At 53.7% G+C, this 21,276-nt stretch overlaps 8 protein-coding genes across 8 annotated transcripts; 3 read left to right on the forward strand and 5 right to left on the reverse strand.

Annotated features, from left to right (window-relative positions):
- Positions 1-710: 710 nt before the first annotated feature.
- B0T26DRAFT_700267 (uncharacterized protein) lies at positions 711-2,291 on the reverse strand. The gene has a single exon (XM_060441531.1). It carries the CDS (start codon positions 2,040-2,042, stop codon positions 1,005-1,007), a length of 1,038 nt encoding a protein of 345 aa, XP_060297699.1. The 5' UTR covers positions 2,043-2,291; the 3' UTR covers positions 711-1,004.
- Positions 2,292-3,912: 1,621 nt separating this feature from the next.
- B0T26DRAFT_673561 (uncharacterized protein) lies at positions 3,913-5,250 on the reverse strand (the record flags this gene model as incomplete). Its single annotated transcript, XM_060439614.1, has 1 exon — positions 3,913-5,250. One exon carries the CDS (start codon positions 5,248-5,250, stop codon positions 3,913-3,915), a length of 1,338 nt encoding a protein of 445 aa, XP_060297700.1.
- Positions 5,251-6,643: 1,393 nt separating this feature from the next.
- On the forward strand, positions 6,644-7,153 carry B0T26DRAFT_600207 (uncharacterized protein; the record flags this gene model as incomplete). The annotated part of the gene is made up of 3 exons (XM_060435715.1): positions 6,644-6,767; positions 6,831-6,962; positions 7,023-7,153. Coding segments are annotated over 3 exons (387 nt in total), but the record flags the coding sequence as incomplete, so codon positions are not given.
- A 2,487-nt stretch (positions 7,154-9,640) lies between these two features.
- B0T26DRAFT_739211 (uncharacterized protein) lies at positions 9,641-10,803 on the forward strand (the record flags this gene model as incomplete). Its single annotated transcript, XM_060443675.1, has 5 exons — positions 9,641-9,704; positions 9,888-10,307; positions 10,368-10,580; positions 10,634-10,665; positions 10,729-10,803. 5 exons carry the CDS (start codon positions 9,641-9,643, stop codon positions 10,801-10,803), a joined length of 804 nt encoding a protein of 267 aa, XP_060297702.1.
- A 2,313-nt stretch (positions 10,804-13,116) lies between these two features.
- On the reverse strand, positions 13,117-14,318 carry B0T26DRAFT_739212 (putative RTA1 domain protein; the record flags this gene model as incomplete). Its single annotated transcript, XM_060443676.1, has 4 exons — positions 13,117-13,825; positions 13,930-14,088; positions 14,146-14,245; positions 14,300-14,318. 4 exons carry the CDS (start codon positions 14,316-14,318, stop codon positions 13,117-13,119), a joined length of 987 nt encoding a protein of 328 aa, XP_060297703.1.
- A 574-nt stretch (positions 14,319-14,892) lies between these two features.
- B0T26DRAFT_640649 (uncharacterized protein) lies at positions 14,893-16,244 on the forward strand (the record flags this gene model as incomplete). The annotated part of the gene is made up of 3 exons (XM_060437248.1): positions 14,893-14,936; positions 15,036-15,078; positions 15,123-16,244. 3 exons carry the CDS (start codon positions 14,893-14,895, stop codon positions 16,242-16,244), a joined length of 1,209 nt encoding a protein of 402 aa, XP_060297704.1.
- Positions 16,245-16,451: 207 nt separating this feature from the next.
- B0T26DRAFT_824822 (alcohol dehydrogenase) lies at positions 16,452-18,225 on the reverse strand. The gene is made up of 3 exons (XM_060447427.1): positions 17,225-18,225; positions 17,074-17,163; positions 16,452-16,999 (listed from the first exon to the last, which is right to left on the reverse strand). The coding sequence occupies exons 1-3, from the start codon at positions 17,762-17,764 to the stop codon at positions 16,511-16,513; spliced, it is 1,119 nt and encodes a 372-aa protein (XP_060297705.1). The 5' UTR covers positions 17,765-18,225; the 3' UTR covers positions 16,452-16,510.
- Positions 18,226-19,458: 1,233 nt separating this feature from the next.
- On the reverse strand, positions 19,459-19,773 carry B0T26DRAFT_673566 (uncharacterized protein; the record flags this gene model as incomplete). Its single annotated transcript, XM_060439615.1, has 1 exon — positions 19,459-19,773. The coding sequence occupies one exon, from the start codon at positions 19,771-19,773 to the stop codon at positions 19,459-19,461; it is 315 nt and encodes a 104-aa protein (XP_060297706.1).
- Positions 19,774-21,276: the final 1,503 nt, after the last annotated feature.

The raw sequence follows: 21,276 nt of genomic DNA on the forward strand, positions 1-21,276 counted from the left end.
GGCTTTTGAGGGTCGTTGATCGGGTATTTATTGGCCAGCTTCTGGATGATTGAACCAAACTAGTGGTTTCGTGCCGAAAACAACAAACCACTTGTGGAAGGAAGTTTGCCCACTGCATTGTTGGTGTAACTGTGCTTGAAGAATGGAGCCTCACATATATTGATTTTATCCCCCAGTTCCAAGTGCGACGGCCTTTCGCAAATGGGACAAGCCATCATTGCAACTCTTTCTTTATATGACCTTGTATTATTGTGCGGCTAACTGGCCAGCTATCAGGCCCAGGCTCTCTCAGTGTGTGTTCTGGGTCATTAACGCCGCCTGTCGGCTGCCCATCCTCTAATGTCACCTCGGTAGGCAGGCACACGCGCAGTGACATCCAACTGACAATGGCCGGAGCATTCGATATAGTCCGGTGCATGATTACTCCTCCCACTCATCCATCTTATCATTCTTATGTTGACCCTCCCTTGCACGAGGTAACTCGGTCCCATTGTCCATTTCAAGTCACATTTTGTTACATTAATGCGGGGCGATGGATGTCACCTTCCGATGCAGACCCTCTTGCAGACCGGTCATGGAGGTAGCCACCCTTTCCAGCAAATCTTTTTACTTGAATGTTTAAGATGGCCACGTCAATTTACAACACAAACAAAGTCTACCAATTCAACATATGCCCCGGCAAGAACTGAATCGAGTCACTGGGAATAGAACTCTCATTGACCCCGTTCCGACGGAAGCAGTATACGGATGGATATCTCCTCAGCTATGGGCTTGCAGCCTTTGGAAATCTGCCTTGAATTGTGCATACATCGGATGTGAAGCACTATCTTACCCACAGCAATGACACATTCAAAACGTCCAATGAAAACCTGCCCACCTAAATAAGGCCGCGCAGTGGCAGCACTGAGATATATAACCCACCTGAACATGTGGTCCAACAGGCTAGCAGCTCAAAGCCTGCCACCAAGTCAAACATGATGTTCATCCGCCCGCAGCGCCCGCCATCAGTGTTCGCAGAAGCCGTAATCGGAGTTCTCCAACATGTCCCTGGCCTCGGCCTGGAACGCCGACCGTTCCACCATCAACTTGCGGCGGTGTTCCTCAGCCTCCTCCCGCGTCATCAGAACCTCATCATTGCTGACCTCACTTCTCACCATGTCTAGCACCTCGGCGGGAAGCTTCGCGCCACCGAGTTTGCCTGCCGCTATTGCCTCGCCCAGACCTCGGCCCAGGCCCCGCTCAATCAGCAACTGCGCAACCTCGGGTGGCATTGTCGAGTCCTTCGTCTTCTCGAAACCTCCAAACGCCCGGTCTTCCCACCACTTTCCTTGCTGGGGCGGCACATTTGCCGTGCTGATAATCCGGGTCAAGGGATCGACCAGCCACAGAGCGATGAAGCGGCGATGCCCCGGCTTGGTCGGGTCCGCGAGCTTGAAGCCCGAGACGCGATGGTGGAAGACGTTGGGGAAGGCCAGAAGGCGGCCCTCGCTCGTGATGACGCTGCCGTAGTGCTGCATGCAGGAGCTTCCGGAGATGGTGCCGAGCCTGGCGCCGTACGACTGCTCCATCCAGCCAAACCCATCCCGTTCAACGCCCCAGTCATCCTGGTACGAGCAGACCATGGCGCGGAAGTCGAGGTGGCTCTCGGTGATGTTTTCTGAGTCAAGGTAGTAAATCGCGGTGGCGACGATGTGCTCGTTCATCTGGCCCTCGACGTGCCACCCGCCGGGCGCGAACTCGGGCTTCTCCGGGGTGAGCTCGATGGAAGCCATTTTGACAATGACTTGCAGGCCCTTCCCCGCGTATTCCTCTCGTCGTAGGGATTCGCCCTTTCCAACGTTATAGCTGATCTCTTTCTCAGAAAAAGGCGGGGGGTTGATTTGAACAGGCTCGCGCGTGCCCTTCCAGCGGGCTGCGTGAGGTGGCTTGAGATAGATATCATCGTACGCCCGGTGTCCAAGCTTCCTCTCCTCCTCAGCCGCCTCTCTGGCTTCCTTGACTGTCATTACGGTCCCTGCGGCGGCTGCCTCCCTGAGAAGCATTTCTTCTGTCGATGGCGGGTCCCAGTTTTCAGGGTTCTCGTCACTGATAGGCTATGTTAGCGGACGCGGGAAAACAGAATCAGCAATTCTTGCTGCTCCTCAGAGGACTTCGTACTGGGCATCGGCGGGGGTCATGCGACACGAGTGTCGTCCGGGACCGCTGATTCCCCTGTAGTACTGGCCTAGCTCCGTGGACTTGTTGTCCAGATTGTAACAGAAATGGTGCAAGGTATACGAGAAATATAGGAGAAGAAGGTTTGGCTTGAAAGAAGGTAGGTGATGCCTGATTGAGCGAGGGAGCGCCAAGATAGGGTCATATGACCGGCACGTGTAATTTAAGTACATAGGTACATAGGGAAGCGGGGCTTAGCCTGACGCGGTTAGACCGCGTCTGCCCCACCAAAGGACCACATTAAGGTCCTCGGCAGGGCAGTGCTCCCGAGCTTCCTCCCTCGATCATCAATTTACCTACCTTTTCACGAATAGCCTACCGCATTCCGTGATCTAGGTGACGATCACCCTTCAAATGGTAGCAGCGACTGCTCCTGAGTAGAGCCAAACCATTTTTTTCTAGCTTCCGCAACGTCTTTTCTTGTCCGGGGAGATTGTTGCAGAAGGCACCTTTTTGCGGCGGGGCGCTTGTCAAACCGTTGCGAAAAGCCTCACGGTCGGGGCGCTTGTCAAACCGATCGCGAGAACCAACCGATCCAATCTGGGGTGCTTGTCAATCCAGAAACAGATCAACCCATCAGCGAGGCGCTTGTCAAATCGCTGGTGGTTCTCCTCTTGTCACGAAATCAATTGGTCCAGTGGACTGTGGATCACATCCTGATTCCGAATCACTCTTTTGGTCACCGGGGCGCTTGACAAACCGGAGGCATCTCAACACCTGGATCCAGCGGCCGCCACGCTTGACAAAGCCGCCAGTTTTTCCAACCCTCCACAGTCGTCCTCTCACACCACGATCGATCTGGTCAATTGTTCATTGCTAAGGTGGTATGGTACAGGGTCCCCACGACTCTGACGATACCTACTGTACCGCAGCGGACCTAAGCACTGACTCCGAAGACATACCATACCGCCAAGCTCAACTCCTAGAAACCCTCGACGAACTCGAGGAGGAAATCTACCTTGAGAAAGCCGGTCCGTCTGGAATTCGACATCGACCATCATTTATTATGTCGGCGCCACCAGAAGGATCCCCTCCTGACCCAGATCTTAACCGGCTGTCCAGAACCTTGAGCTCGGAGCAATTGTCCGATGGCAGCATTGAGTACCGAATCGCCCGGCCTACCGAACTAAACAATGACAAGAAGTCAGTCCAGTGGCTGGCGCAGGAAGTTCGTAACAATGCCAACATGACCAAGCGCGAAGTCAGTGGCATTCACTCTAATTATGAGTTCCCCTCCAGATTGAGATGAGGGTTTTATAATTTCTTGTCCCTTTTTTTTTCCCGCATCATCTTGCAGCATGTCGCTCCATTGACTGGCTATCCGAGGTCGAGTCGTTATTATATCGCGCCCCAGCTCGGGATAGAAGTTTGACGGCGCCTGACATTTCAGCCGTTGTATGGGGCTCAAATGGCGGCCGGCAAGGTGGAGATGAGTTCAATAGAGTTGACAATAGAAGCGCCTTGATGGCCATTGAAGAATGCGGAATGGTTGGACACGGTGCAAGAATCAGGGGGCTAGCATGGACAGCAAGGTGAGTAACTAGCCTTGCGCATCAGTAAATCATAGAACGTAAATGTCTCGCCACTTCTCGCTGTCTCTTTGCCACTGCCAGCTGTTCAAGAGCGAACAAGTCACTCATTGTACCTGAGTAGCGCCATCCACTCAAGCCAGCCACCTACTCGCCTCGGGAATCACAGTCAGGACTCGTTCGTAAACCCGGTGTCGTTCCTCCCCTCGCTCATGACCAGCCGCTGGCACGACCCGTCCTTGCCCTGGCCAAAGGCATCGGTGCGCGTGCCGTTGTCCCAGGCGATGGCGCCGGGCTTGGAGTCGACCTTGCCGCCCATGGGCTCCCACTCCTGAGACCAGGCATCGGTGCGGTTGTCCCAGCTCTTGCGGTACAGGCCGCCGTCGTCATGGTTGATGTAGACGTCGACGCCGCCACCCCACTGCAGATACGACACCACCTCGGGCTCGTGGCGCAGGCTGCCACCCAGGCTGGCCCACTGCGACCAGGTGCCGGCGTGCCAGCTGCGGTACCAGCAGGCGCCGTCGGTGCCGCGCACAACGACGTACTCGTAGCCGGCGTAGGCAAACGCCGACGGCGTGCCTATCACGGACCCGCCCAAGCTCGTCCAGCTCTCCCACGTCCAGCCGTTCCACCGGCGCCACCAGGCCTGCCCGTCGGTGCTGCGGCAGTACAGGCTCATGTGGTCGCGCCCCCACGACACGGCGCGCGGCGCGCTGTCGAGGTAGCCGCCGAGCGCCGTCCACGTGCTCCAGCTGGACGAGTAGGACCACGTCTTGGTCCAGCACTGGCCGTCGGGCGCCGACACGAATAGGTCGAGCGATGCGCTGGTGCTCTGCGACACGGACACGACGCCGCCGCGGCTGACGAGGCCCACGTCGTGGCTGATGTTGCCGCCCAGCGTCTGCCAGTCGCCCCACGCGCCGCCACCGCCGCCGCCGGTATAAGCCCGCTGCCAGCACTGGTTGTCGGTGCCCTTGACGGCGATGGTGAAGGAACCCTCGGTATGGCTGCTCACGGCCACGCCGCCGTCGAGCGACCCGCCCAGCGTCTGCCACGAAGACCAGCTGTATGAGCCGGTGAAGCTGCTGCTGCTGCTGTAGCCGCCGTAGCTGCGGTGCTGGCATGACCGCTCGCGCGTCATGTGGAAGATGTCCAGCCGCCCGGTGCCCCACGAGCACGCTGACGGGTACGACGCCACGCTTCCGCCAAGGTTCTCCCATTTGGGGTTGCCGCTGCTAGCCGTGCCCGCGTGGTCGGCGAGTGTGGCTGAGTCGGCCGGGTGTTGTTGTTGTTGTTGCTGCCGAGTGCTGCCCGTGGTGAACTCGTGCACCGAGTGGCCGTCGAGACGAGGCGAGGTGAAGGCGGTATCGGGCCTGGCCGCGTCCCAGTCTAGGTGCGTCGAGCGGACATGAGGGATGAAGGCCGAGCGGGCTCGCGGCCGGGCTGAGAGGGAGAGCACGAGGGGTAGGAGATGGAGGAGAGCAGCGACAATAACGAGTTGCATGGTGGGCTTTGGTGAGTGTTGTGTGACCGTGTTGTTGCTGGTCTGCTTCTGCCGCCAAGAATTGTAAGCCTGCTCAAAAATGTGAGTCCATATGGCGATAGATACGGGCCTCACCGATTATTACCATGCACGACGAGTGGGCTCGTTCATGATAGAGACACAGCTTCCTTATACTTGTTACGGACTCTAGTCACCACGACCATGTCGCCCAATCTGTATATGATAGCTCTTTGGCCCGTCGATGACTGCCGAGAGCATTTAATATCGAGTATCTCCACCGTTTACCATTCGGCGTCTCTCCAGCCCTCGTTAGCGCGTAGCTGAGTTACAATCGTTATTATCGCCCGCATACCCCTAGATACTTAGGACAGTCAATAGCTACTTACCTTGCATTTGCTAGGTAGACAGTCAGCTAAGTCTTGGCATGTCCCCGAAACCATCGTCTGTCTCTTTTGATTAGACAGCCCATGTCGGCCATGCTCGGGCGTCTGCTGGCCGGCTCCTGATTGGGCGCGTACATAGCTGTGCAAATACAGGCTGATGTCTCGATATATTCCTCGACTAATCAGGAGACCAACCCGAGAAGCCATCAGCTAATCGCAATAGGGGTTAATAGCAGAATGGAACCGAGGGCACTGTCGTTCGGGTCTCTTTCACGGCTCGTGTTGATTAAAACCAACCATCACAGCTACATATCAGTGCGAGCAGAATGCCATGCGACGTTGCTATAGTCTGCAGGTTGTAGCCCGGATCCCTGCGGCACAGTCCTCCAACCACATGGCCCGAGCATGCAGGATGCCTGGGCCACATGAGAGAATCCCAATAAAGCAAACTTTCTCCGCTTTACTGGGGGAAGCCCTAGCTGCTGCGGCCTACATCTCTTTACCGGGAGCTTCGTGGTCGAGGGCTCGGCCCCGATGTCGACGGACGCTGTCCCGTCGGAATGATCTCTTATGCGTCCCGAAGCAAGAGCGCGAAATGCTATAAGTATTTTGTTCTTGCCCTGAGGCTTCCCTTTTCAGCGTGCACCCTTCCGACGCAATTCTAATTGTAATAACATACGTTCATGGTATAAATACGACGCGCACGCTGCCTCCCTGTCTTTCCCGGATCTGAAACCCGAGATCGCGAACAAAGCCAACACGACCAGTCACTTCTGAGCTCTCAAACCCCGATTGTCCTATTCAACTTACGGTAATCATGGTGGCCTTGAAGCATCTGCTCTCCTTCGGTGTAACAGCCAGCGCTGCCGGCATCCATGATCACCGGCGCATCTCGCACCCGGGTTCTCCCTAGCTTGGATGCGGACAAGTCAACGTTTTCTTCACGCAAGTCCCTAGATCAAGTTGCACGGTTCAAGGACGAACTAAATGCTGACCGTCTATGCCTGAATTACAGCGGCCTGCCGGCCTTTCATCCTCTTGTCAGAGACATCCCGGGGCTTGATCCAAAGGTAGTCGACGCTGCTCTGAAGGCCGAGGCCGCAGGGATTCGCAATGCGGGCTATAATCTGCGAGGTATGTCCAGGCCTCCCCTTTGACCGTATTTTGACATTAGCATTAACCGCCTCGTTCCATCAGTCGTCTACATGGGCCCCGAACAAAACTCTTCCATCCTAGCCAATCGTCTAGCCGACGGCAGATGGGACGGAGTCGGCGTCGGCGCCGGCATTAGGGTCACGACCAAGCCAGAAGCGACAGTATATCTGGAGAGTAGGGATGTCCGAGTCATTCTAGACAAGGTTAAAGTTCTAACATGTCTGTTTTCTTTAGAGATCTTCCAGCTCTTTAGCGACCGGGCTCATCTTGCGCAAATCTTTCTCAACTACAACGCAAACAGTACGCTGTCGGCACTGCAAAGACATTTCCCAATCTCCGGGTGCACTAAACCGGGCAAGAATCTTGTGAGTTGCCTTTTTCTGGTGATTTGCCTGTCTCTCAGAGGAAGTGATGCTGACGCTTGTTTTACCACAGGGCGAGGAGACGTACTGTGATATCTGTGAATAATGTATGGGGTTGCGATTCTTGCTATGTTTGGGAACGACAATAGACAGGACGATAATAAGCGCGTAGAGAAAAAAGGGATTAGACGGAGGGCATATTGAGCGGTCGGCAGGAGGTAAAAACGTTGCTCATTGATGTGTGTTGCTCTCCAAAAAAAAAAAAATCTTACCACAGTCGGCGTTTAGCGTTGAACCTTTCTGCTAGTATAAATGCCATTATGAAGTTCGATGCATGTGGGCACATGTGAATAGAAGGCAAAGACTGCGGCCGTTAATACTTCACGGCGTCACTCGTCGCGTCAGTTACGCCGTTAGCGAAAGCCACAGGTAACCCCGAGAGTTGTGGTCGGAATCCTGGATCCTGCCTACACATGTATGTCAAGGCAGGTTGGCAGTCTTGACTGACTGCTGAGCGTGCAGGGTGCTACAGATTGTCCTGGGCCTCTGCACCCGCGCACACGCTGTCTGTCCTTCTTTTCCCTTCTCTTCCTGTATCCAGGAGAGCTTCCATAGTCAGGTAGTCAACTACTTTGCCCACTAGAATAGGTTTATGCACGATTTGGTGTGGTGAAGGTAGGTGGGTTTCTGAGCGTAAGGTATTCTTTAGAACACCGAGCACGCCCAGAGGCGAACGCGAGAAACCGGGTGCGGCTCTGGTGTGGTAAGTTGAGATCGGAGCGTTGCTTATCTTGAGCCCCAATACCTTGCCCCCGACGGCTATCACATCCTGTTTATGATATGCAGCTAGCTCATGTCATTCGGTAACTGGTGGTTACCGGTATTGTAACCTCCCTGTTGGGTCATATTATTATATTCACCACACTCCATCTCCCCCCCCCCCCCCCCCCCCCCTTTTGCCAAGCTTTTGGCCTATAAGGATGCTCAAAGGTCATCAGTCCGCCCGAACTGTCCTGTCTCACCGCGGCTCGACCCCCTATCGCAGCTAGTTCGCCCACCTCGGTTGTAGCTGCGCCGCACCCGCACATACTTTTCTTTTGGAATCTGACTGCATATTCACAGCTATCTTAGCTTTGGCTCGTCGGTCCTGGAGATTTCTAGGCAAACAATTTTTGTCCGCCAGCACTCACCTAGCCGCCGTTGTCAGCATTCAAATGAGCAGGAATCAATATCGCAGCGTCAAACGGGAGGAATCCTGTGGTAGCAACTGGTGGTAGCTCGGTAGTTGGCTGGTCTGGGCTGCCGAGGTTGCTGCATGCTCCTCGGCGGCTGCACCGCGCCGCGTTGCAGCAGATATTAACCAGTCATCAAAGTTTCAAGTTATTGCATTTCAGGGATTGGAACCTCTTTATGAGCGTTGAGGAGGTCCGATTGGGTCCGAGATGGTGGTTGCAGTCAGCGTGAGTACCACCACATACCGGCGATCTGCAAATGACTGGCAACCCTGAATGGACTAAAGAGGTCTCTTTGCATGGATGTTTGGAACTGGAGCCTCGTCTCCGCCAGATAACTGCCTCGGGATGCAAAGATGGGCCAACTCGGTGACTGGAGGCAATGCTCTAATACACACCTTTCCTGTCCTTCCAACACCTCCCGCTCTCTCACACACACAGCCACTCTACTCAGGCCCCAAAGCCATATTCTAGTTCCTGGCCAACCGGCGTCGTTACTTTCCAAGCTATGCTGCGCTGAGTAAGACTCCCTAGGCTTCCCGTTTCTCTTTCCACACTTCCCAGTCAAGGTAAGGGAGATTCCTTATAGAGTAAATAGCCCCGTTCGTCGCCCTCTTTCGACTCTTCCCCCTCATGGCGGGGTAAATCGTGGTTTAAATGAGCTCTGCTCTGCTTGAGTTGTCTAGACAGGAGCGACTACCAATTGTCTTATCCTAGCTGGACTTAGGATTTGCAGACCCTTCTGCCGGGTGCTGAGCTTTCATCAGCGCTTGATAAGGGGCCCTGCGACGGCCCATCTCGTTCAGGCAGCCCCAATCTCCGGTCAGCTTTTAATCATCTCGCACTTCTTGCACCCATTGCAGCCCACAGACACTTTTCCGAGCACGGTTGTGCTCATCCCAGCACACACGCTATTCACCATGGACGAGATGATGCCCTGGCAGACCATGCTGGTAAGCTTGAGTTTATGCTAAATCGGTGGATTGCAGAGTGTTCGACGAGTGTCGTGTTGGATTGGCTATTGTCAGATGGACAAGGGTTGCATGTGGAATAGAGCTCATCCCAGCTGAGCTCTGGTGTGGTCATCCGAGGTGAAAAGAGGCTCAGGGGAGCTGAAATGAAGTGGCCAGTTCAGCTGGTGTGGCTACTTTTGCCACCACCATTGCCACAATTTACAACTATAATAGAGGCCCTCTGGCAGGACCAAAAAGAACAAGGAGGAGAGATAAATGAAAAAAGTTGAAGTGCTGACTCCAACATGTCGACCCACCCCCTACTTTGGGCTGCCTGCCATCACTGGTCTTTGTGCCCTGCTCTTGTTGGTGAAAGGGGTCTTGGGTTGACCATCAACCAGCCCGCTAACATACTTCACTCAACAACACAGGTCATGATTTGGAGCGCGCTTCTCCTTATGACCCTCGTCTTCATTGGTCGTGCCTGGGCCCGCATCCTCTGTTTTGGCAAGCTCCTCTCTGAGGACTGCCTCGTTCTTGGCGTGCTGGTAGTATACATACCCGTGCCTGTCGTCTGGCAACTCTATCTGCAGAGTCTGTTTAACATTGCGCACGCGGCTGACGGCACTTATATTCCCGGACTAACCTTCCTCCAAGACTCAGAGCATGCGCTATGGGCCTTGGGCGCCTCTTCCATCCTTGTCATCATCGGTCTTTGGCTTATCAAGACCAACTTCCTGGTCCTCTTCCACCGCCTCGGCAGCAATATTCCCAAGTACCTGTGGGCCTGGTGGGCCTGCTCGTTTCTAGTCATGGCTTGTGGCATTGTAGCTTTAGGTCTAAACGAGTACGAGTGTATGTTTGGGAGAGCCCAAGACATTGTTCAAAGGTGTATGACGCTCGAGAAGCGCGCCCGCATGTTTTACCAAGGCGTTGCGGCGGCCGTACTGGACGCCTTCTCTGACCTTCTCCGTAGGTTCTTCATGTAGTTCTTCCCAAAGGCCGACATCTAGCTGATTGTTATTCCTCTAGTCATCATCTTCCCCTCGTGGGTCTTGTGGAACACGCGATTCTCGATCCGGCAAAAGATTGTCTTTTCGGCTGTGTTTGCTCTTGTGGGCCTCACTATCTCCATGGCCGTCATCAGGGGCTCCACCTCGAGGAGCAACATCGACGATCCCAAAGTTGCAAGGAAGCAGGTCAACATTGCCTGGATATTTTGGTTCGCCGTCGAGTATCTTACATGTACGCGCCGGAATTCTTCGGTCTTTTACCCGCCTGCAAGAGCTTCGGGTCAGATATTACTCGTTTTCTAATACACGGTTGTAGCGTTCGTCGCCGCCTGCGCCATATCATTCCGCTCCCTCTTTGTCCAACACCGGAACAAGCTCAGTCTTGCCCGCGAGGCACAGCGCCCCACGCCACGGTCATCAAGCACCAAGAGAGGGAAGCTCTATCAATACTTTAACGGAATCAGGGACACACTTGTCACCACGGCGCGAAACCTAGAAGGGACTGGATACGACCATGAATCATGGAAGCTGCCCATGCCTGCTTCAGGCCTGATGACTGTCGACTTTTCCAACGAAGAGGGGTGGAGACCTGTGGGCGAATCGCCTGAAGGTTCCTTGAAGTCGCTTAAACCAGCACATACCCGACACACACTGCGCTGGCAGGACGGCACGTTTGTGAGCACCGTCTAGCGGGGTATTGTGAACATAGTTGTCTTAGACGTGGCGACCCAACAAAGAAATCGCCCCACAACGAAATCTCTGCCCCTGTCATCTAATTTCCCGCCCTTCAACTTCAACACAACACAACTTCATCAATTCAGGCTCGAATAGCTTCAAAATACATCATGTCGAACCGTCGAGAGCAGCTAATTCAATCTGCAATACTTGCAGTTGAACAGGGCGCATCGCAGAAGCAGGCCGCGCATGACTTCGGGATCCCTCCTTCTACCCTCTGCAAACGCATCCACGGGGCAGAAAATCGAGCACAAAGTAAACAAGCCGAAAGAAACCTCTCCAATGCGCAGGAAAGCTTCCTAGCCGACTGGTGCCTCAATGAGGAGGCTGCAGGCAGGGCTCCTAGCCGTCGTCAGGTGCAGAGATTCGCTCAAGCTATACTCAATGAGGCCGGCACGAAAAAGACCATTGGGGAGCGATATGTGGACCGCTTCCTACGCCGCAACCCGGCGGTAAAGATGAAGAATTCAACCTTGTTGGAATCCTCTCGAGTCTGCGGATCTACTCGTGAAGCTTATGAAGCTTTCTTCAAGCGCCTGGCCTTCCAAATCAAGGATAAAAAGGTCATCCCGGCCAACATCGCTAACATGGATGAGCACGGCATGCAGGAGCTCGAGACCCGGGCCGGAAAGGTCATAGGAAGCTCCCTGACGAACCGAACCTACGTGAAAAGCTCTGATGCAACAACCTGGGTTTCAGTTATCGAATGCGGCACTGCTGAGGGCGTTCGTTTGAAGCCCGTGATCATATTTACCGGGGCCAGTCTTCAAGGACAACACTTTCCTGATAACTTCAACCTGACGAAGGAATTCCGGGAATGGAAGTACGATTACTCAATTACAGGCTGGAGCAACGCCAGTATTGCGCTGAAATGGCTCAAAGAGGTCTACCTGATCCAAACAAAGCCCCAAAGGCCGGGCGAATGGCGTATACTGATCCTTGACGAACATTCGAGCCATATGAACGAAAAATTCATGTTAGCGGCCTTCCAAAATAAGGTCCAGTTCGTCTATTTACCTTCTCATACATCGCACAAGTCTCAGCCTCTCGATCGCTCGGTCTTTTCACCTTTAAAGACCTATTTTAGGGAAAATACCAAGGCCCTCGCGAGCTTCACATCGTCAGCTCCTGTCAACAAGGTTCGGTTCCTTTACTGCTACAGAGATGCCTCGGGTAAAGGCATGAGTGCCCGTAACATCATGTCGGGCTTCAGTAAAACCGGGATTTGGCCCTTCAACCCGGCTTGTTTACTTGATGACCCTGAGGCGGTCAAGGACAATGAGGCACTCCCGGCCCGGCCTTCAACACCGCCGCCGACGGCCCCGAACGACGATGACAGGCTCTTCAAAACACTGCACGGCAGTCAGGACATCAAGAAGTACCAGGACAGTATTCGGAATGCCCTCAGTCCGGCTCAGCGGCGTGTGCGGGCCTTGTTTACTAAGGTCGGGAGGTCCCTGGATCTGAAGAATACAGAGATCGCGTCTTTGAAGGCACAAATTACGCATCTCACAACCGAATTAGAGGCTTCAAAGCCTCGCACGCGTAAGAGGGTATATGAAGATGGAAATGAGCGATTTGCACGTATAGAGGACATCGCCAAGGCACAAAAAGCTAGTCAAATACCCCCAAAGCGGAAAAAAACGGCTCGGGCAGAAAGCCAGCCACATGCAGTCGAAGAAGCCCGGGAAATAATCGCCCGTGGGCTCGAACAATATAGACAGGCCGAAGAAGAGGATTGAGTATTTTTTTGCTAGTTATTTTGTGTAGAAATGGATAATTTGCGCCCGTGGAGTGGGTGTGGGCATGGCGTGGGCCAATTTCGTTGTGGGGCGATTTCTTTGTTGGGTCGCCACGTCTAGACGGTACATGACTAGTTGCAGATAGGAAAGAAGGTGAGTGATGGTCCATATTTTGTTGTATTTGTATTCAGTAGATTCCATCATTATTCCTCGGCAAGCAGAGCTTTGTATGTCTAGGTTGGTAGCCGTCCTTGTGTCTCTCCGTAACAAGATCAATTATTCCGTCTTCCTCTATTCCCGACCCTTCTCTTTTTCTCCCGGGACAAAAAAGTCTAGAAGTCCAAATGTCAAGATATTCCCCACCGTCAGCAATAACGGCCGCTTACCGAGCTTTCCGTCTTTCGGTTCCGTTATAACGACTGACCCATCCTCTCCCAGATGGACTCTGTGACTGCGCGGCAAAAACCGTCCGGGATGCCAAATATTCCACATGACCGAATTGACCAGCATCAGGCTCGCTTCAAATATGTAAAAAAAGACCTCATATCTTAGCAGCGGGCTCAGTCGCTTCAGCTCCTCCAGGTCCTGGATCCACACAGACTTGACCGCCGTCTTCTCCACCAGACGATATATGCACCGCACAAAGATCAACACCATGCTTGCATACAGGGTAAACAATGGCGTCGTTAGCGTCTTGTTGCGAGTAAACCCCGCCTTGGCGCAGCGGAAATGGAAGATGCCGGTCATGACGAAAAAGATGATGATGATGGCGAGCTGAATGATGATAGCGGCGAGGACGAGATTCTTTCCCAAACTCAACTGCGATTGCGGAGCAGTAGGGTTGGCAAATAGGGAAACGCCCACACTATTGAGCGTCTCGACGATTGCCATGAGACCGCCAAAGGTGCGCATGACATGGTTTGGTCGGAGCGGTGGGAGGTGTGGGACGTAGTGAAAGACGCGGCTGAGGACGTGGTAGTTGGCCAGTTCAAGAGCGGGTCTGAGTTATCCATACCCAGGTGTCAGAATTTCGTTTGCAGAGTCTTGCAGAGAGCGGGAACTGGATAAATGGACGGGGGAATAAGAGGTTGCTGAGGGACCCACGGGCAGATATAGATAAAGATTTGGCTGCAGATAAAGGCGACGAGGTTCTGGTGGCTGTAGAGGTAATTGAAGGATCCATACTCGCGGAGAGCATAACCGGCGGTGAGGATAATGGCGCAACCTGGGTGCAAGCCAACGAGGAGAAACGCTTTGTACCGACTAATGCATGTCAGCAGTCCTCCAGTTACGCCTGAAACGAGAAAAAGGGCGACATACTAGCATTGCCATATGTGTCCAGCTGCCGAGCAAGCAAATGCAATGGCAAAGAATATCGGCGCAATTTGGTTTGGAGCATAGACGTAGATGCTTCCCAGGACTAATTGGTGGCGGTTAGCTGAGGCCCTGAAAGGTACAAGTGCATGGCATATACCTGGTTCTCCTTCAGCCATCTTGACGAGAAGATGATCTAGTACAGAACAAAGCAAAGAGATATTGAACGAGTGAATCTTGAATAAATGAAGGTGAGCAAGGTCGACAGCTCCTGGAATACAGAGTAGGGGGCAGTTTGGCCTTCTTATCCTCCTGCTTTGCCCTGCCAAGCCACAGGATCCGAGGCCGATGGCTACAAGCGCCGCGCACAAATTCCAGCAAAACAGAGAACACCAAGGGGGATGGAGATTTAGGTCTTGGTCTGTACTACATTTCCGATCGTTCATGCGTCATTCTGCCCAGACTTTTCCTAAATACGAATGGCGGATCCCGAGACTCCAATTACCCTCCTTACGCCGCAGACCGACATGTCCAAGATCTCAAATATTCAGCCAATAGGAGGTGAGACGGAAGAACCCAAACACGCGGATTCGGCCAGGTGACCAATCAGGCTCACCCCGTAAATTCTCCAACACGCGTGTCCCGGCAAAGGCCAGAGCTGGCATTCTCCCCCTCGTCCGACATCCAACTCTCCCGCCCAACTGGGTCCAAGCAAGGTTGGAATTCAGGTCGCCAGGCTTCAGTCCATGAGAAATGCGCCGTGGCCACAAAAAGTCGAAGACTGGTTGCGTGCAATGGTAAGTCCTTTCTCTGAAATTCGGAGAGGGGCTCAGATCCTTTACTACGCCCCCTGAGTGAGGGAGTGTGGTGCTCGGCCTGTTAACCCATAGCAACAGCAAGCAACGCCATGTCAAGGTAACGCTCTTACACCCAAGTTCCGTAGCCGACCCACGCACTCACTGGCATCGCCGTTTGCGTGGCAGTGTGACGAAGCCCGTCCCATCTGCCGCCTCTGCGCAAACTCGAACCGACAATGCAGCTTCTCTAACCCGTTACCCTCAGCCAACGACAGCCCCAGCAGCAGCTCGCACCCAATCCCAGAGACTGACAGCTTTGCCACGCCCCTTGCAACGTCTTCCGCCCTCCCTCCTCCCCCGCCTCCTCCCACTGCAGCCGCGACTCTTGACGATCCCCTTAACCTGCACCACATCGAGCTAGTCTCCCACATGCTCTCCAACAAGGACGTCTTCAACCTCTCCTTCGACGTAGGCGATCACCTGCGCGGCGTCTCGTACGCGCTCACGATAAGCCTCGACGCGCCCTACGCACTCCACCAACTCCTGGCCCTCTCGGCGCGCCACCTCGCCTCCCTCTATCCGGCCAAGTCAGCCGACTATCTCCACTTAGCTACGGCCCTGCAGACACGTGCCCTTTCCCTATTCAACGCCGCCGCGCTCGCCAAGAATGGCGCAATCGACCATTCCAACTGCAAGGCCGTCGTGCTCTTTTCCGCGGTGATGGCCCACCATGTCCTAACCGACGCACTGACTCAGAGAGGAGACAACGAGACACTCGACGGGTTCTTGAGCCGGTACGTCCAGGCGATAGAAACGACGCGTGGCGTCATGCTCGTCTCGATGGCCGCGTGGCCGCTGTTGATGGCGCACCCTGAGGCAGGGCCGAGGATCGAAGCTCATGCCTTGTTTACGATGCGCGAGGGGAAGGGGGACCACTGCAACGGGCTCAGAGAGCTGGTGGATTGTGCGGATGGGCTGAGTGAGGCTGAGAGAGAGGCGTGTCGTGCTGCAGCGAGGCGGCTGCAGGTTGGGTTTGATGCTGTGGAGGAGGAGGACAAGGAAGACGCGTATCGGTTCCAGGGGGTGTTTCTGTGGACCATGATGGCGTCGCCTGAGTTGGTGGCGCTGTTGGCGGGTAAGAGGCCTGAGGCGTTGGTGATGCTGGGGTATTATGCGCTGCTGCTCTACTATGCGAGGGGGATGTGGCAGGTTGGGGATGCGGGGAGGTATTTGATGGGGCTGATTATGGACGAGTTGTCGACAGAATGGCATTCTGCGTTGGAGTATCCGAGGAAGATGATGGTGTGATGGTTCGGGATAGCGAAGACAATCGTTGAGAGCTAGAAGTCTTTGGGGCGGAGCGAGCCGGATGCTGTCGTTCAGATGGTGCATTCACCCAAAAGCCTACCATGCGTTCATTGAGCCGCAGCTGGTTCGGGTTACATTAGTACCTTGCCTGTTTTTCCGATCATCGTAGTCACTTTGCTCGCACGCAGATGCAGCATTGGTTATATTGTGTTATCGACTTTTTTTTTTTTTTTACAAAAAGACACATGACCGTTTCATGACTCGAGTCAGTCCACTCTGCTCAAGTCAATCACAATCCTGCCCTGTACCTCCATTCTCTCCATGCGCTCAAACACGTCCGTCAGCTTTGACATTGGCTCAAGCGTAAAATGCGTCCTGACCACGCCACGAGCAGCCATGTCGAGCGTCTCGATCGCTTCCTTCCTGTTACCCACAGCGCTGCCGACGATACGCAGTTCCTGGGCCACCATGGCACCCGGAATCGCCCCGGTGATCGGAACAGAATCACCCTCGGGCAGTCCCACGCAGACTACCGATCCATCGAAGCCCAAGAAGCTCATCGACTGACCGTAGGCAGTGTTGGAGCCGGTGCACACGATGACGCTTGCGGCCCCCGTGACACGGGGTGTTGCTGCCCGCACGTCAGCTACCAGCTTGTCTGACCCTTCCTTGTCGCGTGAGTATTTGGTGAGGTCGATGAATGCTTCCGCGCCCAGTGATCGAACCAGTGCTTCCTTGTCACCCGTGTCGATGCCCTGCTTTCGCGTGAGTCTTTCTCGCTTGATGAATATCGGGTAAAATGGTTGGAAGACATCAGTGAGTCACTTACAATGACGCGGAGTCCCATCCCCCGACTAGCAATCTGCACAGCGAGGTGACCCAGTCCGCCGCCTGCTCCGGGAATCACAACACACTCCCCCTGTTTGACGGCCCCAAGTCAGCATAACCCCGCCCACCACAACGACTCGACTCCCACTCACAGGCTGTGCTCCAGATTTCCTCAACGCCGCGTACACGGTAATCCCTCCACAAAGCAACGGCGCCGCCATCTCGCTCGGCACCCCGTCAGGGATGGGCGTGACATAGTTCGCCGGCGCCAGCACGTACTGCTGGAACGTCCCCGGGGTATACAGCCCCGAGATCTTGACATTGGCACAAATAGCGTCACGGCCCGCCAGACACGCCATGCACGTGCCGCACACGCCGGCCACCCACTTGATACCAACGCGGTCGCCTAGCTTGAGAGTCCCGCACGAAGCCTCGTCACCAAGGACAACAATGGTGCCAACACCCTCATGTCCGCCTACTTGGCCTGCCAGGGTCGGCGGTTTCATCATGATGCTGTGGTCGCTGTGGCAGACGCCCGAGTGCGTCAGGTGAACCAGAACTTCGCCGACGCCAGGGCGCGGCGTCTCGACGGTGTCGATGCGCGTGCTGATGTGACCGGGCTTGTCGTAGACGATGGCTTTGTGGTGCGTGGGGAGTTGAGGATCCATTATGTTGGTCTGTTGCGGGCCCATGGTAACTTGTCGTTCTCCTGTTATAGTTGCGTTGTGGTAATAGCTAGCAAGTCACCCAGAACTCGATTCCAGTTCGAGTTTCGATAGGGTCAAGTGCCTTTTACAGCAATAGAAGAAACGACGTCGTGCAAGCCTTCTCTCCATTACAAGCAACGACATCTTGTATCCCATGAGCAAACAATGCTACCCTGTTCGAAAGCGTTTAGCCGGCTGTGTGGTGGTATTCGACCTCGGCCCCTTTTGGCTAACATTACCCGAGTCGTACGCGGCTTCCCCTCATGCCGCTCGGAAGTTTAATGGGCAATGTGGTGCCAGGCTTGAATTACAATGAAAACCCTTCAAGGCCCTTTTCCTGGCTGGCTGGCGGGAATGGGTTGGCCGCCCGCATGTCGTCGAGCTCCGAGGGAAATTGAGCGCCTAGCGTAGCGGTTGAGAAGCCAGACTCATTATAGTGACTTGCGAAGCTCCTCAGATGATGGCCGTTCGGCCCGAGGCATAAAGTACTTATTCGAAGAGATTGATAGGGAGAGTATTAGCGATTCGGATGAGGGCAGCGATTCGGGTGAGGGCAGCGATTCAGATGAGGGCAGTGATTGGGATGAGAGCAGCTATTGGGATGAGGGCAGCTATTGGGATGAGGGCAGCGATTCGGATGAGGGCAGCGATTCGGATGAGGGCAGCGATTCGGATGAGGGCAGCGATTCGGATGAGGGGGTTGCCTACTAAGGTAGCAGTGATGAGGACAGTAATGATGATGTAGAGAGTGGCAGTGCCTGGAAGACAGTAATATTTCTGGGAATGGAAGAGGAGACGAAAGATTCCTACTCGAGGGTAAAGGCATGGTTCAGATTCAGTTAACGCATCTTTCAAGCTACCCCTCCTTCTGCCTGATATGCAATAGCAGAAAGTAGACCGTTTCTTCCACATTGGGTCGTTGAGAGCCCAGGTTCCGTCAGACCAAAATACTCTCTCCCAATCTTCAGGATTTGGCCGTAACTGTAGCTGATTCTGGCACCATGATACCCGCGTACGCTTATTAGCTTCGGTTCTAGGGATCTCGTAAGGCCGGATTCTGCTGTAATATTCGAGATTGTGGACAGCCTGCACGAAGGCATGCTCGCTGTAAGAGGAGAGGCTGAGGGTTTCCGGAAGATGATATCTGAGTTGATATAAGGGCGTGAGCTTATGGGCTCTCTCTGCCTCAAACCATTGCCGGAGCCGCGCCTTTTCGGGGGTTGTGATTACGCCTTTGCGCCTAACCCGGCTCTTTTGGGGAGTTACTGGCTCTGCAGTGCATGCGGTTTGCACCTGCCGGACTGTATGGCCTGTACGGCGGGCGATTTCAGGGTAAGTCAGGCCCCCTATTGTATTTAGGGTCTTGCATTGAAGCCTTTAATCACGTGTAAGGTCGGGATCTTTGAATATCTTGGTGGGTGGTGTTGAAGGGTTGAGCAACTGAGCGATTGCAAGACCTCGAGAAGCCATTACGCGGTACGTTGAAGTGGTATGTGGATCTATTGAAGTGGATGCACGGTTTTTTAGTTGAAGTATTTTTACTATATAATCTGGTAGAAAAGTGACTTTAGAATCGAATGATGGGAAGTGGGCTGACTTGGTGGCGAATCCTGGGTAACCTGCCCATACCCCCCTGGAAGTCACTAGAAATAACAATATCTACCCCGGCACAGGAGTAATTATGCTACTGGTGGCGGATGCGGAACGTAGCCTGCTACTCGCGGTTGTGGCGGATAGTAGCCGCCTGCCCAGCCCTGTTGCGGCTGCATTTCATAACTATCCCTGTCAGCCGGATTGTTCTGGTACGAGATCTGCTTAGGAGGCTTAGATCTGGCAGTGCACTTGGACAGGAAGAGAGCTAGGAAAAGCAAGAAGACGATGGTCATGCCCACAATGATGGCAATCTCGACGCCTTTGTCTATTTTATCTCTGGCCTCCTTGTCTTCATAGTAGCAGACGGAGCCATCCTCCTCCCGGTCGAACAGGACGGGCATCGGGAGATGCTTACCTGGTCCGATGTAATTCTAGCCAATTACCGCAACGAGTGAGCTCCGTCGAAGCCCGATCTTCATAAAGTTCAGTTTAAAAACTGAGAAGTACCGAGAACCACAGAGCGTGAAAACTGTGACAAGGCGGATGAACAAGTGACCAAATTGAATGGAATTGTCTAGGATTCATTGTAGGCGTAGAGCCAAAATTCAGGTAGACAAAGAAATTACTCGTGTTCCAGTAGAGCGACGGCTAAGCTAGGCATATAAACACCACGTTCCGGGCTTGTTGCACAAAGAAATCGCCGACCAGGCTAGATTTGCACTTCTGTTCCCCTAGGCGAAAACTTTGATACTGCATGGCGGTGGTAAGGTTGAGTCGGCCGGTATGACTCTGTCGCTGGCGTTCAATTGTCTGACTTTTTGCTGCACCGCGGCAAATGCCTGTGTTCACTTTAAATGTGTGCCTGGCGATGGCAATAAGCCATTTCACTTTCGTGATATATCTTAATGTGGAAGTTCCTTCTTGAGCAGACGAAAATGACACATCACTGTTCAAACGCTGGATCATTAATATGACCCTCTCTGTTGGCGGCGACCTTCGGGTGAGTGCCGTAAAACCGCAGTATACTACCTTTCTTCATATAGTCTCTTTCGATGATGGCGATAGCGATGGCGATGGTGGTGGCGGAGGAGGCGTGGAGGAGGTGAGGGCTTGTTCCGTTGCATTCAATGAAACATCTGGCGGAGAGAGCCGGTAGTTACCCACTACACAGTACGTATTCTGTAGTTTCCTTGACTTCGGAGGCTTTCGGTCGTTTTTGTTTTTTCCCCCAAAATTGTTTTCCCCAACAATAAGTGGGCCTCTAATTGTTGTTTTCAAGACAAAATTAGTACATCGGAGGGCGTATGCCAAGACTCTGCCCTGCTGCTTTTGGATTACGCCTCTCCTGAATTTCGGAAGACGCAGTTCCAGAGTACTACTTAGGTCTAGCTAGCGGCATTTTAGACGCAGTCTAGATACTAGACAACCCGCGCTAAAGATCAATTAGGTCATGTGTACACTTGTGTATACGTCTATGAATTTCTTGATAGGTGATATATGCCATGGGTTGCACTAATATAACCAGGGCAAGTACCTCAGAACTCGACCCCACGCATTGCTCCCAGGGAACATTCAAGATTGCCACAAACAGACCGAATCCCGCGGTTTCTCTACCGTAATCTATGTGCAGTTCCCCCTCCCCTAGGACTTGCTTTCCAGGCGCTCATACAGTTAAATTCACAACCACAATTCAAGGTAAGCGACAATTCAAGATAATTAATCAGCAGACATCAACCAATCCCCACTTTGACACACACATCATTACCGTATTGCCGCCTTTCCGGACTTCCAAGTGTAACCATAATACCGCATTGCCACCGTCCTCTCCATCCCAGTGCCTAGAAGAATGCAAGGTGACGAACTTGTTCGTTATCATGAACCCCCAATATCTTCCGTATCGGCCG

This window comes from Lasiosphaeria miniovina, assembly GCF_030549165.1.
Source record: "Lasiosphaeria miniovina strain SMH2392-1A chromosome Unknown B0T26scaffold_3, whole genome shotgun sequence".
Lineage (NCBI taxonomy): Eukaryota > Fungi > Ascomycota > Sordariomycetes > Sordariales > Lasiosphaeriaceae > Lasiosphaeria > Lasiosphaeria miniovina.